The sequence below is a fragment of the Bombus fervidus genome, chromosome 13 (genome assembly GCF_041682495.2).
Source record: "Bombus fervidus isolate BK054 chromosome 13, iyBomFerv1, whole genome shotgun sequence".
NCBI lineage: Eukaryota > Metazoa > Arthropoda > Insecta > Hymenoptera > Apidae > Bombus > Bombus fervidus.
The window spans coordinates 5,734,973-5,753,587 of record NC_091529.1 but is presented as its reverse complement, the minus strand read 5'-3'; the positions used below and the strand labels follow the sequence as shown (position 1 = coordinate 5,753,587).

General features: G+C 39.1%; 2 protein-coding genes across 16 annotated transcripts in view; one reads left to right on the top strand and one right to left on the bottom strand.

Annotated features, from left to right (window-relative positions):
* Positions 1-94: 94 nt before the first annotated feature.
* On the bottom strand, positions 95-6,510 carry LOC139993527 (uncharacterized). Of its 3 annotated transcripts, none has more exons than XM_072015339.1 (11): positions 5,994-6,510; positions 5,699-5,887; positions 5,146-5,402; positions 4,649-4,820; positions 4,214-4,395; positions 3,876-4,106; positions 3,699-3,801; positions 2,642-2,713; positions 2,277-2,371; positions 2,039-2,195; positions 95-1,964 (listed from the first exon to the last, which is right to left on the bottom strand). In XM_072015339.1, the coding sequence occupies exons 1-11, from the start codon at positions 6,079-6,081 to the stop codon at positions 1,183-1,185; spliced, it is 2,328 nt and encodes a 775-aa protein (XP_071871440.1). In that variant the 5' UTR covers positions 6,082-6,510; the 3' UTR covers positions 95-1,182. The 3 variants fall into 3 exon arrangements, with proteins under 3 accessions (XP_071871440.1, XP_071871441.1, XP_071871442.1); XM_072015340.1 differs by having other exon boundaries at positions 2,642-2,704; XM_072015341.1 differs by lacking the exon at positions 2,642-2,713 and having other exon boundaries at positions 5,994-6,509.
* A 3,246-nt stretch (positions 6,511-9,756) lies between these two features.
* Positions 9,757-18,615, top strand: part of LOC139993521 (pleckstrin homology domain-containing family G member 5) — an 85,284-nt gene continuing 76,425 nt past the window's right edge. For 2 of the 13 annotated variants that reach the window (XM_072015324.1, XM_072015327.1), the window contains exons 1-4: positions 9,814-13,773; positions 13,967-14,361; positions 16,324-16,414; positions 16,665-16,752. In XM_072015324.1, coding sequence (XP_071871425.1) covers positions 13,653-13,773; positions 13,967-14,361; positions 16,324-16,414; positions 16,665-16,752 — 695 coding nt within the window. In that variant the 5' untranslated portion in view covers positions 9,814-13,652. Of the gene's footprint in view, positions 13,774-13,966; positions 14,362-16,323; positions 16,415-16,664; positions 16,753-18,615 lie in introns of all 13 variants that reach the window. The other 11 variants (XM_072015321.1, XM_072015322.1, XM_072015320.1 and 8 more) reach the window with 11 other exon arrangements.

The window sequence follows — 18,615 nt, the reverse complement described above, 5'->3', positions numbered from 1 at the left end:
TATCTTCTCTCATCTACACTACAATGGAAGAAAGACCAAAAGTAATAAAGAGAACTGAAACTTTGATTGTAGGTGAAAATATTTTACTCCATCATGTTTTAGGTATACTTCATCTTTTTCTTTCTTTTCTTTCCTTTTTATTTATTTCAATTAAAAATGACTCGTTACACTTATCATAGCAATATGTATGTAAGGCCCATACTTACAATACACTAAAACGTAATGTATGTCGAATGTATGTTAATACATGTAATTGATCCAACAGACAAATCTGCGATACGTATTAATAACGCGCCACGTTTATTCGAGTTTTAACAGTTCTTTTTTATTACTATCATTTGTCTTGGCGGATATCACTCAATACATAAAAGACAGACTTGTGAATTTCCATGAAAACAACAAAAAACCAAAGAATCGTAGATTTCTAAATGTACCGATTCTCAATTGTAGCGACTAAAATTCATTTGTACCTGATTAGTTTCATTTTACTGGTATTAGCAATATGACGCAATTAAGGTTGTATGAGAGAAGTAATAGCGATTCGTTATTCATTTGTGAGACTTACTCGACGACCGATATAGCTGAGACGGAAGTTCGTGCTATTCTATACGATTGATTCGAAATGCAGGCTAATATTTGTTTGTATAAAATGGATACATCGTTACAAAATAATAGTATCGGAATTGTGAACGAAACAAGTTCGCTGGCGTAGGTACATGTGTCTGATTATATTCCGTGGAAATGAGTTCTTTAGAAATATATCGAATGAAAAAAAGAAAGATTAATTCTGTTTTATGCAGAAGTAACGCTACAGTTAGAAGACTGATAGATCGAAACAATTACAAATTGTTCGGATACTACTATACTCATATGCACTATACAGTTAGAGATAATACGTTGTTCGAACCTAATAAAATTGGGAAGAAGTGACCTAATCAATATCCGACATCACTAGCGCGTGCATGTAGGAAATTTTAAATGGACAATCACAATGAAAACCTTTACTTTCGATAATATTTGTGTTATCTATGGACCACGAAAGGTATGTCTTTCTTTCTCTTTTCATCATTATTATTTCCTTTCTGATTTGTTTCATTCTTCCTTTTAATTCCGTGCGAATATCTCAAAAAGTTACTTAATTATGAATATGTATATACAACCTTGGCTAGAAGTTGGTCAGGTTCAATTCCTGTACCGATGTGACGACGATTTCTTACCGTCCCGATGATTCGACTGCCTTGATCTCGATCGTGATTTTCTATGATCCCTAGATCTAGATCGCGTCCTTCTCTTGCTCCTAGAAACGTAAGATTGCGAGCGTTTTCGTTCCTTCGAACGCGTTCGAGATCTATCTCTAGCCCTGGATCGTGATCTTGATCTCTTCTTATCCCTGGTACGAGATTTACTGCGTCTCGTAGAATAGGACCGACTTCTTCTTCTACCTCTCGAATGAGAACGTGATTTCCTCTTTCCCCTAGAACGTGATCGCGACCATTTCCTGGTGGCCGAGCTGGATCTAGATCTACGACAGCTTCTCGAGCGAGATCTACGCCGTTTACGATTTCTCGATCTCGATCTGTGCTTCTTGCTGGACCTATAATTGCTCGAAGACCTTGAACGATATTCTTTACGAGACTTTATCGATCTAGACCTGGACTTGCGTTTGTGGCCACGCTCGGAAGAACGAGATCGAGACTTTCTGCCTCTCGATTTACTTCTACTTTTTGATTTCCTTTTTCGATATTCACGATCACGAGCTTTGCTCGATCTTTTCTTCTTCAACGAGTTACGACTCGAGTCAGAGCTCGTAGACTCTGAACTGCTAGATTCGGAATCGGCTGACCCTGATGGAGTATTGGTCTTTGCCATATCAGGCGGCACTATTTGTTGCTGTGGACTTTGTCCGCCGCTCGACAAAGTTTCAGACGCTTCTCTTTGATTATTTATCGTTTCTTTTTCATCAACTAAAGTAGTGATGTTACGGAGTTACGCTTAATGATGTAATGACGACTTAGTTTTATTATATTTCGAAACATACCTGAATCTTTGCAGCTTGTATTACCAGTATGATTTTCCTGTTGTTTATTATACTGCTCCTCGTAACGTTGCTCTTCTCTCTCATCCTCCTCTGCCAGACGCGCCTCGATTTCCTCTTCCGTCTTTTTGAACGCTTGTTGCCGCCGTTTCACCGTTTCCTGTAACAATAACGAATAACAGCTTTCATATTTCCTCTCATCTTTAAACTTTCATCTACTGTAATGAACAAAACCACGTACTATAAGCTCGTCGTCGCTATCATTGTTTTGAGCCTGGACGTGTTCGTTCTGCTCCTCCTCAGACTCGCTGTTGCTGTCGCCATAGATGCCCAGACCTATACGAAACAAGAAGTTTATTATCCTTGTTCGTCATATTATCGTGCGTTCTTGTCAAAATAAAGACATACTCTCGACCACTAAATATGCTGCCGCTACGATCGAAAAATGTCCTGAAAGACATCTTCGTTTCACGAGAACTTATAAGCGAGCATGGCTACAGAGAGAGTGGTACAATGCACGAACGCATTTTTTATAAATGACTTCGTGTACACGACCGGTTCCTAGGATGACCGTGCGTTGAAGATTGTAAAGGCGTAGCGACTTACCAAGCTTACGAGTGATCTGAGCAAGAGGGGCCATGTTGTTGAGGGATGCGACGGGGGTCTCTCCTGCAGGGACTTACAATACACACGCATTTAGTACCAATGGCTAAGTGCTATCATCAGGATACCCCCCAAAATTAAATGGTACTGATATCATCTGATCACCGATATCACAAGGAGAGTCGATCCTGCCTTCAATCCTCATATACCTTAAGAAATCTTTAATATCAATCCGTTTAGATATACGAAACTGAAACTGCTTTATTAGAATGAACATTAGTAGAGGAATATATCAATAATCAGTTTACGTGCAGAGCCATAAGGTAGAGCAAGATGTCAATAAAAAGAGATACGGATAAAGCCGTATAAAAAAATATTACACTATATTGATAGCTAAGATATAAAAAGCAAATAAAAGATAAATAGATCCCCAAAAAGACGGGAAAGTAAAATTAATTATATGTAACTTTTTTACATCCTTAGTAATAAGCGCGTCTTCGAACGAGATCTAATTGATCAAAAAATAGAATGAAAATTTGTTAAAATAATATTTGCCCTTTATACGCGTTTCTTTTTCGCATATAGTAATTATATACCGAATCTTATCATATAATTTTTCACCACTTTTCTTTTTTCTCGAACAATTTATTCTTTAAATTTAATACAGTCTTTTCAATAAATAATAAAAAACGATTCGATAATAAACAATTATCGAACTAATTCTATCGAAATCGAGAATTCAGTTAATAAAAATTGGGTAACGTAGTATTTTATAATGCTATTTAAAGAAAAGAAAAAAAATGGAAGTATCACTTATGGTACGTGTGTACAAAATCCTGGAAAAAATAAAGTAGGATATCCTGAAATCATCGAATAATTAACTCTATGAATTGAACAATCTCTTTTTAATGTTTAAAAGCTTATATTACACAAATGGGCAAATAAAATTCACCGCAACACTGCACGAGACTCATATGAATCAGATTCTGTGCACTGGTGAGCGAAAATATGAAATACGAGTATATCAATTTGTTAGTTGTATCGTGTGTATCTGGGGTACCTTTGGCACGTGTGCGGCTCCAAACCTCTCTGCATATAGAACCGATTTCTTCGTTCGTTACCTCAAGAAGAATTTCCGTCAGCGATCTCCGCACCTTTAACATCTATAGCGAACGAAATATATAATATATCGAACTAAACTGCAATTATCAATGAATTCGATCGAGACAATATTCACCACATCCTGCAGTATCTCCTCTCTCGTTCGTTTCGGAGTGTTTATAGTCGCGTTAGATGTGGTTGGACTTCTATCTGTATGCGTATGCGCATCTGGAGAGTCTGCATCTCGAAATCGTGATTTCCGTGGACGAAGAAGTATGTCTGGGGTACGTTCGAAATTCTTTTCAGTCACCTGTTGATTACGTACCCCCTCGTCTTCTTGTTCCGTTTCCTTTTCGGAATCAGAATCCTATATTTCAAATGAGCAACGAGAACTTAGAAAATAATAAATATTTCTTGAGGATATTCAGTTTTATTTGCGAGGCACATAATTGATGCATTTATTGGGACACGTACAAATTTACTTTTGGAAGGATTCAGTACAGCCCTAGCTTCGTCCTCGGCTTGCTTTCGGGCTTCTAATTCTTGTTTCCTTAGTATCTCTTGCCTTTCTCTCTCAACAGCTTTCTGTTTCTCTTTTTCCATTTTTTCTAAACCTTCCCTAATCCATGCTGGCAACTGTCTACGTTTTGCCGCGTCTATAGTAAAAATATCTGCATCGTTTTACCACGGTACCACGCACAATGTTATCACGAGTGTTATTTCATGACTACACATGAAAATTTATTAACACAACTAGTTAGCTAAGATATTGTGATCACGTTAATGCTGCAGTTTGTTGCATATCTTTGTAATTAATGACAATTATGATATTATTATATTAAAATATTATATTAAATTATTAATATCTTTCACCATACACATTCCAAGATCTACATTTTTTAAACTTGCCTATGGTTGTTGTTGTATCCTCCTCGGGTGTCTTTTCTCTATCTTCACGACACCTTACTGTATCCATGGGCCTCATATGCGATCCTCTATTTGCATGTCTGACACCTTTCATGAAAGGGGGCGGTTGAGGAGGTATCGCAGTAGGTGGCTCCCCAGACCAGTAACTATTTACCTAAATATAAAACACTTATTATCTGCAACTTCAAGTCGAGTCTATTTTCCACTACAGAATATGTATCATTGATAATTAAATAAACTTCCTTATCACACAATATTTGAAATCTTATCAGTTGGGAAAAATAAACAGATGTCAAACTGAGAACATAATTCAAACTACAATATATCAAGTAGTATTTTCTCTTTTCAACTTTACAATACAAGAGTTTAAAAAAGTAATAATACAATTTCATACATAGTTCTGTATTGCTAAGCTTAAATAAGGAGGGGAGTGTGAGAATCTTTGGAGTCCTATATTATATTAGAAGTACAATTTTAACCTGACTATAAGGTTGTGTTGGAGGTACTGAATTATAAGAATACAACGATGGTGTTGCTGGTGGTGGCACACTAAATTCTGATGTTGTAGATATAGTTGGAGCAGGTGGAATAACAGGCACTGTTGGAATTCCCATAGGTTTTCCATCAGACCCTATAGAAACACCGGGGGGAGGTACACCAGTCCATTCCCAAGTACCTGCACCAGAACCTGAGGTATTCCAATGGCCCCATTGAGTCCACTGATTCCAAGCTTCAGCTGGCATAAAACAATATATATATTATAAAGAAACATTGCAAAAAAACTTAGAATATCATTTAATAAGTGTAATGGTTGTAAATAAACTATGGGATCAAAATCATTTGTACAAAATAGTTTTTATAGTAAATTAACATCTTTTATAACAATAGTTTTTTTTAAATAACAATTAATATATTTTAAGATACAATCAATTATGAACTGGTAACTACTTTTAACGCATTAGATACAATTGTACTATATATGAAAACCTACAATTGGATAAAAAATTCTATTAGTCCAATTCTTATTATTACCCGATCCACTTATTGTTGGTGCAGGTGGTGCTGGCGGTACATCATCTTCTTTTGTATCCATATCCATTGGTGCTTCTCCACTACCATCAGTACCAGGGCATATAGGATTAATAGTAGGCGGAGGTGGTGCTGGTGGCACTACAGTCTCTTTCATTTTGATCCATTGCTGAGCTAATGCTGCCCAATCAACTGAATAGCGATGAAGAGTTTTGCATGACAATTAAATGAAGTAGAATCATCACAAGAAATGAATCATATATATACTGGATACTGAAATACTTCTTATGCCATTTACCTTGATCGTTACTCATATTCTGGTAAGCGGAAGGATTTAATGCCCATTGGGTTGGGTAATCCTTTCCCTCAAACATATCTCCACTCATTTCTTTTATCTACTAATGCTCCCCAGAGGAAAACAACAACTACGAATCAACGCACTTTAACCTTGTAAGTGTATAGCACAAGCATTGGTTAGCAATAAGAACTTAAAAGACTACTGAGTACAATAAATTGGCTACATGATAGGAAAACGTTGAATTCCGTTACTTTTTATCACTTTCACTGCACCGATCAATGTTTTAATACACTTCGAGGCGCCCTATTGCAATATATGTTACTATATCTAATATACACGACGATTACATACACGATTCACGTAAGTTTATCGCGCTCGAAGCAGCGATATGAGACATAGATTAGCCTAACCAATCGGGTTAAACTAATACAATTTTACATTTTCTACGTACTTTTTTTCACCTAATGTCTTAGAAAACTTCTAAACTACATTACCGGAAAGTATTACATCTCCACTAACGGTGGCCGCGAGGTGTCACAACTTACCTAAAGGATAGTTTCCATTAACGAAAGCGAACGTGGCGCCACCAGTAAAATTATCGCCACATGAAAACAGGAGTAACAGAATGTATTAGTAGATGAACGATCATCGCTGTTCCGTGAAATCTTCTAACTCATTTATCAATAATTCAGGTAATTATAATTTTTTACAATTTATATAATATCATTTAATCGTACAAGTCATTTTTGGAACTTATAACCTACCATATCCGTATTTGACAATCAAACGCAATAGCTTCACATATAAGAACACGAAAGTTGTTCAAATGTTATTGCGCTCTTTGCACTTTGCGCCAAAACCTTCCGCCATTGTATTTTCTTATCTTCCGACAATTCAAACATTATCCCACGGAATTTGAAGAGGTTTTACAATATCCAGTGTTGAAATACTGATTATGTTTTCAGTGGAATGTGAAGACATGCTATAATTCGATACGTTCATCTCAAATTGAAGAGCAAAACAAGAAAGAAATAACAATCGTTCTATTCCCAGACTTCACAAAAAAGACAAATAAGCAAGTTTTATTGTTTTTGTTATTAATAGTTAAATTATCTTTTATGGTACGTATAGAAAAATATCTGTTGTAAATTTTGTCCACCTTCTGTTCTAAGTTTCGTTAATTGTGTTTCTCCAATCTCCCTATAAATATATCGTTTAATTATTCAAACGAATGTGACGAATTAAAATGGCGAAAGTCTAATTTGAGGTTCAATTGTGTTGCAGAGGGTCGCGGGGTGAATTAACGGATTCGGTTAGTGGGGATGAATGTACCACCCTGTGTCAGGTGTTGTGCCACGCGGCCGGCTAGTCTCCTCAACAACACTGTAGCTTCACGGGCATTCAGGGCAATTTAGCTTTCGTGTACGCATCGAGAGTCGTAGTAAAAGCAGAACCATTAGTATAATCGTTTCTTCTTACTTTATAATTACTTAATGAAAACTATTTCATCTTAGTTATTTAAATAAACTACAGAAGAAAAAAGTAGTGTAATTTTTCTATGAGATATTTATGTTATTACTAAACCACTAATCAAACGAAACGTAGTACGTTGTTTGATTGTTATTTATTTTTACTACGCGATACATACAAAACATTACATCAAATATTCTGTTATTCAGATTTCAACGGTAATCAATTTCCTGAGTTTCTTTCATCATTCGGACCGAAACCGAATCAAGTGCTTCGTCGATTGGTGCACACCGGAGGAATCGCAGTTTCCAGGAGACTGGACTCTAACGATCATTGTTCTGTAAGTACTCTGCCTATATATGTTGCTTACACAATTACGTCCTTAATTAGAAAACATTCCCGACGCGTGCCAATTAATATTTTTCCACGCAATGGCAGCCAGACTGAATTATCGCGATATGAATTTAACTCTATTCCGTGAAATGCAACGGATTTCTAAAGCAGGTTGTTGATTTAATAAAGAATTGCGCCGGTTTCACATTCGTGCGCCGCCATTCAGACAACTGGGCACAATGCCGCTAATTCGTGCCCTTCTCTCTTTTAATGCGTCCTCGTGCTTAAAAGTAGCGTAGAAAAATTTCCTTATGGATACCAATTCGAGCGTGCTAGATCCAAAACTGGAAATCGTAGATCTCCAAACACGATCAGCCAGCGTTGAAGATAGCTTTTCATATTCAATCTACCGAAGTCACGGTACACTCGAAGCACATCACAAAAGAGTTTATCTATGAAAAAGATAGAGCACAACGGAATCGGTGTTGCAAAATCAGCTTGGATAGCAAGTAGAATAAATTTAGGTTAAACGTTTTATCGATTCCCGCGGACTCTCTGGAGGAACGGCGTGTTTCATTCAGTTGAACTCATCGTTGGACACCTGAGCAAATCCTTAACCGGCTAAGGATGTCAAGGAAACGATGAAACTCGCCTACTAGGCAGTATGCATAATTCACTCGCCCGATTTGGCATCGTGAAGAAATACCATACGCACCGGAAATCATGGAAGAGAGATACACGTACAACAGACCGATGGGTGAGTCGTGTGTACATGAAGTCCTGAAGAAGGACGTTCGAAAATTCGACAGCCTTAGACGTTATCGATCTGGTTACTTTCACGACCTAGGAACAGACAACTCGTATCGACATTTTCGCACGTGTGCCAAAGGATGCGTTTTAAAGTTCGCAGAACCAGCTGGATTCCTCGCACGGGTTATGTCGTGAACTTTATTACGCCTCATAATGATGTATGCATATATCTATCACGTAGGTGTTTTGCGACTTTCTCGATACTCGTAAAAGTCTGATATTGATCATTATGACACGAATGTGCCAACACGAACTCGATATTACTTCAGTCGTGAACGAGAATTGACATTGATTATTATTTTCATCTCCGGAAGAAAATGTAATTTTAAGAGGCAGAGATCCTGAATTCGTACATTATTGTCGTTTAAGCAGAACGATAAAATAAATCATGGTAAAACGTCTTGAAATGACAGTTGAGTAGCAATTAGCATGTTTTATGCAACACGTTGCATCCATGAAATATCAATCTCTACGTTTCGTGTGGTCGTAAAGCGTCGCTAGTAAAAGGCTACCTCGTTACATTCGACAGAAGTCATTTCACGGCTCTCGAATATCGAACACGCCAGCGGGTTTCGCTCCCTTCGTCAATAAAACGGCAACATGTGCTTTACGTTCGTTTTATAGCCAGGCTAGTTTCAGAACTCTTATAACGTATTTCAGACATCAGCGAGCATTTCCCGCAATCATTTCCCGCGGACATTAACGCGGTTCTATGTCCCATCATGCTACGATACGTCGGATATAGTGCACAAACCTTCCGAATCGATTTCGTCATGAAACTAAGCCGCTTAGGAAAACCTCTCTCCATTTTTGCTAATTCATTCTCTTTACGTAGATTTTTTTTATCTCTGATGATAATAGATATTCAGTTCTAAATATGTTAACGCTATGAAAGTCGTTAGAAAGGAGAATACTTCAGAACGGTAGAATAATAAACAAGTCGGTATTGTTATTTATTTATTTATTTATTTTTTTTTTTTTTTAATTTTGGTTGTCCACTTCTGGTTTAGTTCGATAAAAGACTAAAGATATAAAGGTCAAAGAGCGATCAATTTCTATGTTCACAACATTATTTTAATTCTATCAAACGATCAATTTGTCTTAAATTAATTCCACCGATACGTATAATCTTTGTTAAATTAATTTTGCAGGAAGTAAATACTTAATTTTAACTAAATAATTAATGAAACTCTATGAAATTGGCCAGTTTGGCGCAATCTCAAAAGCACCAGCAAGCATCATCACACGCACCAAGGTAAGAAATCATTCAAAGTTGGAAGCAAAATTTTAAAACAGCTGAGCACCACTGATACGCCACATTTTTCCTTCGACGGTTTCTTTCACGATCGCCGTTCTATCGTCGCTCTCTTTCCAGCCACGGTGTCTCCCCCACCAACTCAGGCGAGCAAAACGCTTACCTCGTCTCACCTGTTTTCTTAATTTCTTGACTACGCGCGTTTGCGATTTTCGCGCTCGCGTTACATCGAGACAGCGCGAGATCGATAGAAGTCACCGGTCTACCTGCCGCGAAATACGCGGCGGATAAACCGCGTTATCGATCTTCCTCGTTCTTGATACACCGGACAACACGTTCGAATCGTTCGTCGCGGAATACGAACTTCGATCAGCAGTTTCTTCTTATCGCGAGTTTCGTGCATCGAATCGGTTTTATCACGGCGATAACGTTTGGTGAAAATGTGCCGCTATCGATAAGCATGCGGATTCCGACGACTACGGTACCGGACCACCTGTTTTCTAATTCTTTTGTTTACTATAGAACGCGGATTCGTCGAGACGAATCGAATTAATCGGTTCGAATTAATCGAACTGCGTCGCGTCGTTTTAAACGTTTTAAACTGTGAGTCGTGTGGAACGGAAACCGAGAACGGATTAACGAATCGTCGAATAGTTTGGAAATTAAGCATAGATCTAGTGGAAACTTATTAATCGTGTTAGATCTTCGAGATCAACGAACTGTCACGCGATCTTCTCGCGCGTGTGTGTGTGTGCATGCCCACGTGATTTGGTTTCCTTTTTCTTTACCATTTGTATCGTTTCTCAACCGGAAAACGTTAATCTGTGAAAATTGTAGAGAATGCGGTGAAACCTCGAATTCTGTGTGATTTACAATCACCGGTCACCGTCACGATCGCGGTTGCGATCGCGGCCGCAACTCGCGCGATTATCGTGCTATGAAATCTGTGTAAACCAGTTCCTTCGCTTGTAATTTCGTTTGTTATTCGCAAACGTATTCACTTTCGGGCCGTACCCAGTTTCATTTGATCGAGAGGTGCTATGGTTTGCTCTGCCATATTGGGACCAACTGATCATCCATTGTCCTAAGATGAAACACACTCCGACTATTGTATAGACTTCCTTTTATAGCCACGTGGTATCGTATCTATTTAAAATCTATTATTTTCACGCCAATGAATTTTCTTATTAGATTAGTGCATTGTGACGATACAATCGTGAAAAAAATATAAAAATCGAGGAAACTAGATTCTTCGAAGATATCAGAACCTGTGGCTAATTGTCACACGTGTAACGTTCATGGACGGAACTTTAAAGAATCCAATTTTGACATAACGCGGTATAATCGTTGGAAATGCTAAGCGCATATCGATAATAGTTTTTAAGTTTGCTTCCGCTAGTTTTAATCTACTGAACTTCGCGCTACCTTGAACAATCTTATCAGCGCATTCACGAACGTGGCAACGCGTTACGTGGTGCATCGATTTAACTGGTGCAAAATTTTCAACCGAATATCGGGAACGCTCCGCGCTGATACCAGCGAGTTTCGTGAATTTCCTCCTACTCAGCTTTAGCTATCTATTTTTAACCGACTCGCCCGTTATCGCTTTAATATCAATAAATTATAATTCCATTATAAAACGTAGTATCTTATTGAACAAAACGATTGCTTCGTCGTTTATGTTTTCGTCTCTTTCTTGGAAATTATTATAGACGGTGGTGGAACACACAAATGAAAAATTGCAATACCTCTTTCAAGTCGTACGTTTCCACGTCCCGGCCTTAATCATTGTTAATTGTTGCACTTTTACGGCGCTATCGAGGCGCACCGCTCGTGACGTTTCTCGTAAGTCGACGATAACATCACGATAGTCTGTTACCTTTACGATAGCGTTAATTGCCGATGACGAAACGCGATCATGTATGTATTCGTCCGAACTATGTTTACCGATAAAAACCCGTGAAACATTCGTTGTTCGGACAAATAATTCGTCCAGAAAATTTTACATTCGTTTCTATTGGACCGATTCGAGCCGCGGTTCGATTAATTCACGCAATTTATTTATTAATTCGACGCGGGAACTAACGCACACGCACACACACACACACTCCGTGTCTTTCTCTCTCTCTTTCTCTCTCTCTCTCTCTTTGCCTCATGTGGTAATTCGATGGAAGTTGTTAGTTGAAAAGTTGCAAATTTTTCTAGCTTTTTTGAAAATAGAAACATTCAAGCGCGATATCTTCGATACGGTTAATTCGCGTCGCAATGATAAGGAAGAAACGCGATAAGAAAAAACACTGATACAGTGCACTCCTGGCTGCAATGATTGCGACCATGTGATTTGTTCGGAAGGATGGGGAATTCTTTGAAATCAATATTGCGGATAAGAAAAAGGGGGAATGTGTGGAACTGATATGGACAAGTATATACAAATGAGGAAAAGATAATGAGAGGATGGCTATATTTCGTTGATCAGTCGCGGATTTATTGGTAGAGAAAGAGGGTCACGAGTAATGACGTGATAGTTAATGCGACACGATTTGGTAATGGTATTTATTAATCTCAATAAAATTCTGGCTAACTTGAGCGCAAAATCAACGGCGATCGCGAGATTAATAATTGAGCTATTGGTACAATTGATAACGATATGCCGCCAGCAGCGGTTAATTAATTATAGCCTCTAATGGAACTACTTGAAAGCAAATACATAATGCGTAATAGGATCGCAAGCCACAGTATCAACATCTACAATGGATTACCCCTGACATCAATATATTCTTAATTAATCATTACCTCGCAGTTTTTAAACATTGTGTCAATCCTAATTCTACACCGGAACTACCAAACTACATGATTGTAATATAAACACACGTACTCGTATTCGTAAAAGAATTAAAATAATAATCTAACATTTTCCATAAGTTATATAAATCGAACTTCGTTTCTTTTTTTACATAGGATTTTTTTTTTAACTCGACGACTGTTTCTAGAATGAAAATCGAAATTGTACTGCACGTAGTCATTATAAAGAATAAAATCATTAACATTTGATTTGTTAATCGAAATGTATCTTCTCAGAAGAAAAACAATTGTCTAGATGCTTTTGAACGATAGCGTACAATCTCTTTTTAGGTCTTTAATTATCGGTAATTCCAGCGTTCAGTTTCTACTATTTCTGCTACTTGTTCGCGATTCAAGGGCGAAGAATCTCGAGAAATAGACCGACAACCAATGGTTGGAAAGAGACAGCTAACCTGAGAACAGCATTTACCACGAAAGTTCGCACATTGTTTGGCCACGATTTGTTCGATCAACGTTACTACCGGAACAATAAACGTCGTTCGCAATGGAACGATCTCTCGCTCGGTTCTGTAACAATTGCGCGATCCACGCGCGGCTATAATGCGATTCTATTGATCCGATTCACGGTTTGACGCGGCTCTGGCCAGCCGCGTGGCAGAGAAATTTGCAATAATCGAGAATCGACGAAAGCCGCTTAATTGTTCGCTCGAACGCGTGTTCGTTCTACGAGCTCGGTGTTTTATTGACGGTTCATCCGCAGTGCTTCGCGTGATTGGAGTTACACGTGAATCGGACGTTTATCTCCGTCGGGCCGACCTCGATGAAGCGCGGCCAATTTCACCTGGCCGCTGAATCCTTTTGGAAGAACGAAACGCGGCCAATTCGTCCAGCTGAGACGCGGAACAATTTTTTAATAGGACTTTGCGGCTGAAAAGGGAAGAACTGTGTTCGGTTGTACGTGTGTATGTGTGTATATCGAGTTTGGCACGATGACAACACCAAAGAAGGACGAGAAGCGGGCTTCGAAGAAGTCGAAGAACGTCAACCAGAAAATCTCGAGTTGCAAGAAGCAGGTACCACCGAAGAACAGAGAATCGAAGGTGCAAGCAGGTACTGCGGTCTTAGACGAATTTCGCCTTCGAAGTTTTACTCCTCGATATTACGCTCTATTATCTACCTACCGAGAAATCCTTTTAGAAACTTTTTAAATCTCCAAAGTTCCCGATATTCTCTATCTTTCTCTAATATCTTATTAACCTGTGCTTGACTGAAAGTAATTTAAAAAAATAACTCGTCGTTTCAGAGGAACCAAGAGAGGATCTATCGATCCTCGGTAGCAACGACGACGCGCAGGAGGATGAGAAGGCGGCAAGGGCGAGCGGGAGATTCGAACGGAAGTCGTTCCGTCGGAAAATCGGGTCACTGATAAGAGGCAGTGCCGCGGAGTTACCGGCTGTGATAAATCGCAGTCTGCAACCGATTAAGCGTAGTTTGAGCTTCAGCAAAGACTTGAACCGTGTGCAAGAACCCTCGAAACCTCACAGGCCGAGCAGCGTACATTGGTATAACAGTTTGGTGTCTTTGGCCGAGGATGAATGTCTGGACGAACAGGATGACAGCCCTCCGAGCAACAGCGAGGAACTATTTTCCCCGAAGGTTCAAGTTACCAGGACGCAGAGTCTCATCGATACCACTTCCGTAAGAGTCGCTATTGCTATAGATCGAGTTATCCATTGGGATCTATCGAGTTTAGCTAACCGCTAACGTCTGTCGCGCAGCTAAATTGATCGAGTTTGCAGTTGAATTAATTTGTTTTTCTTGAGGGTGATAGATTAAGGGGCGTCGCTGGATAGGATTTGCGAGGGCAAGGTATTTGTTGATGGCGATTTAGAACGGCAGATTTATTTCGTTTCATCGATCGGACAGATTCTTCAATTTAACCAACGTCGGCTTAGTTAGTTCACCCCCTCCCCGCCCCGCAATTAAGGTCTAATGAGTGTTTCCATCGAATTTCAATGGGATTTTAAGCGGATTTGAAATGGAAATCGAGTCGTTGGAGAAGATGTAGCCGTGGATGATGGGTTTGCATTCGTATTTAACGTAAAATCCAATGGGGATTTTGTGGTAAAACGTGATGAACGAAACTATGTTAGCCACGTCGCTAATTTTTAAGTTTTACCAGCGCAATCGAGTTCGATTGAAGAAACAAGAACAGGTACACAATGGAATTAATTACGGCTCGCTGGGCGAACTACGAAAATTCTCGTCGTTGACTGATTTATATATTTATTTTATTTCTATCTCGAATGGATATTTGCTCGATTGTGATCTGCAAACTAAATTGTTTGGCACAATGGAAATTCGACAAGGCACTCAAGCTCAAGCGCTGCTTTTCGTCGAATTAAATTAATATGAACATTGATTTTGAACACTTTTGACAATTAGTAGACTGTGAATGTTTATGCAAATTCGTATCTTTATAAATAGAAGGTATTTACCTCAGTCTCTAAATATTATGAAGATTATTTTACTTTGGATAATTTATATATCTTTATACGTGACAACTGTGCTTGAATTTCCAAAAAATACATAAATATCCTCAGTCTAGCAATTAATAAATATCAGATCCCAGAATCTAGCGGCCTCTTAAACACGTTTTCAATCGTTTGAACTCCTCGAAATATCTCTACTTCACTTAGTGTCATATCGAAGTACTATCCGTTCTGACGCGAACAACTCTATTTAATAGAACAATAATAATATTTTCTCGTCGCTTCGATAGGGTGTGCCCACGTCGTATCGATAAGACTTGACTTACTGGCGAGCGAGGTTAAATTAATGTCCAATGAAATATAAAGCTATCTGTCTTGGCTACAGCAAAAATTACTTTCTGTTAAAACAATAACTCATTCTTTTCTCTGACAATAATGTCGTAACCTTTTCTCCAAATGTAGAAGCAGAAACATTCGAAGAAAAGATATTACTCTAAAGTATCTAACAATATTAAAATTCGTATTAAATTCAGGTCTCGAAATCATGCTTTATACGATATATTAATTAATAATTCAAATACAATTTAAATACGAATCAACCTCGAAACTGCTCGGTATTCGCCGTAAAAATTTGATCAATAATTTTGCCTTCGCTTCCTAACCGGGCTCGAGAGTAAATATTTGCTCGATAGATTAATTCAAGATTCTCTATCCTGTTTCTCTCTTTCTCTTCCTTAATACATTTCCCTGTTAAAAAGAGAGCGACGGAATCAGTCGGGGTATCAGGGTCTTGATATCTTGATTTGCCGCATGTAATCGGGTTCGGACGTAGGAGGCGCATTAAGCGGATGAAAATATCCGCGTCGCGTCGGTACAATATGGAACTGAAAGAGATATCTTCTTCGGCCACGCTAGAAAAAGATCGTTAGGTCGATGTAAATAAAAGAGGCTTTTGAGTATCGCGGTAAATCCCGCTTGGCTCTATTCTTGTACGTAACAAGGAACCTTCGTCTTGTCCCTACCTACATCTCCTATCGAGATAGCTAGATGAACTTGCCGGAAACGATGTTCTCAGAAACCTCCTCGATTGTACATCTTTCGGGGCTCTCTTAATTTTCATGTGCGTTCGAGCGTCTCGATCCGATGTAAAAGAAATTGCATCTTCCAGCAGACTAGAAGTACGAGAAGACGAGTGAGCGAGGCACTGAGTCGAACAGCCCCTTACGGACGACACAGCGACCATTATGACTCTACAATAGGTAATTTGAATTTTTCTTATTCCATTTGGATTCGTGGAAATTATCAAAGAAGCCGATTACCAATTGGAAATAATATTAAAGACAATAATTGCATCCGTGATAGGATCTGGAATGGATCTTTTTATCTAGCACAATTATTTGGTTAATTTTCCTTTCTAATTAGTTTCGCGAAGAATTTTAGGTACCGTTTAAATTTTTCTTATTGTGAAACGCAGTCGTGATTGAAAGTTTCCGTATTCTTTCTTTCCAGATTTAAGTAATCCGCCCTGGGAGGCCAGTAGTCTCCCTGCTCTTACGCACACCGCCACGGATGAGAGCTACAACGAGCGAATATTCCCGTAAGTAATGCAAGATTTACCATTTTATTGAATCTTGACCGGGTAAAAGAGATGGCGAGAAATAACAAAATTTTTCAACTTCTCCCCCAACGGATATAAGAATGAAAGGAAGAAGAGGTTGCTCTCGAAGAAAGTTGGATCGAGCTAAGTTCTCGAACTGTTAGTCTTTGTTGTTTTTTTTTAATTGAAGAAACTACTATGATCGTATTAGTCCCCAGGCGGAATGGCCTTCTGTTATCAACGACTAACAGTTAATTAAAGTCGCTTTTTCTAACGTGGCGGCGAGATGCGACCCTTTTGTTTAAAGAAAGCTGAGTAAATTGCGCCTCGAAACGGCTTGATGTAGGAAGTTGAGATCTCGTAACTCGTGTTTCGACATCACAGACTTGACTGTCCCTCACGTGAATCACTTGGAAAATGCAGAAGATTGCTGCCTCGCCTTAAACCATTAATTCCAAAGGAGACGCTTTTACCGATAAGAAACAGGGACAGCTTTGAAGCCACTTCCTGCCGATCGATAGCACGACGAAAAAGAAACCTTAAATCAATCTAGCGACGTATCAACGCCAAGAGTGAGACGATCTTGTCTAACATCTTGTAACATCTAGGAATTGTTTCGAAAGTAGGAGAACTCCTAGAAAAGAAACCTAACAAGCCTCTGTGATGTATCTTCAGCCAGCACCGATACTCGTTGCTCCTTTCCACTGGGCTTTGTTTCAAGATACATGACTTTCTTCTATTCTCCTGCTTCTCCTCCCTCCTACCCTCCGCCAGCGAACGAAAAAGTCATTCGTTACCACTTCGAATCACCTTGTACTACAAAAGCATAAGTTTACGTGCCACGTACGTAATTGGTTCGACCCAGTTGCTAACAATCCCGAGAAGTACCCGGGCCGCACTAGCCCTGAGCAATTCCGGTTATTCTTTCTCGTGGATGGAAACGAAAGGAATGCGGTACACGATGAGATCCCTCTCTTCTACCCTTCCTCTTCCTCTTCCTCTTGCTCTTTTTCTCTATTTCCCCCCCTAAAAACAACTAGGTTAAGAACAATGAATTTCAATGGAGATGCGATAAAACATTTTGCAGGTTGCAGTCATTCCTATCTTCAAGAAAGAAAGAGGAAAAAGAGACAGAACCAAAGGAAGGATTTCGATATTAAATGTATTAATGCACAAAGACAGATAGCAAGGTCAGAGATCATAACTGCTCTGATAAATCCTCGAGGGAGTCAAAGGTCTCGGTACATGACAGGAAGCCAGAGCAACATGCCATTTCGTTTCTTTTGTCTCCGGACAGAAGAATGATACGGGTCTGACTGGTGTTGTACTCTTGGCATACGTGAGATCCGACTATAGTTAATTTTCCTTGAAAGGATACGGAAGGAAATGCATGCGGAAGGAAACGTTCTCCCAATCTTGGTAATGCCTACGCAGCGGCCCACACAGGAACACACATAGCCATCGAAGGTTCGAGCTCAGCAGGAATAGAACGCGGAGCAAGGCAAAGAGGTTTTAATCAGTGCTGGACTGTTTCGAGGAGAGTATAGTAAAGGGAATATACGAGGAGCGAATCTTAACGCGAGTTCCTGAAATTCGCAGCAAACGCATCGACGAGCGAACAGAAAAGATGTACATGATGAAAAAGATACAGAGTCTTCTGTTTCGCCTAGCTCGGCGGCATTTATCTCACGGCAAGATTAAAACACTCAGAGAAGGTTAAATAGAAAGTATCAGTGAGATCATTTTCTTGGAGCTGCGTGTAGCCGAGGAACCTGTCTTTATTTGCATTCCTTTCTCTCACGATGTTCGGTTCGATCGTAACGAGATTAAAATTAATTGCCGAGCTTCATGAATGAAAGATAA

Excerpts from the sequence above, each read along its gene's own strand:
- LOC139993527 (XM_072015339.1), bottom strand. The coding sequence starts at position 6,081 with ATGAGTGGAGATATGTTTGAGGGAAAGGATTACCCAACCCAATGGGCA. Across the intron at positions 4,396-4,648 it reads GGATACAACAACAACCATAG|ACGCGGCAAAACGTAGACAG; the intron begins GCAAGTTTAAAA and ends TTTTTACTATAG. Across the intron at positions 4,107-4,213 it reads ATCCTTCCAAAAGTAAATTT|GATTCTGATTCCGAAAAGGA; the intron begins GTACGTGTCCCA and ends TTTGAAATATAG.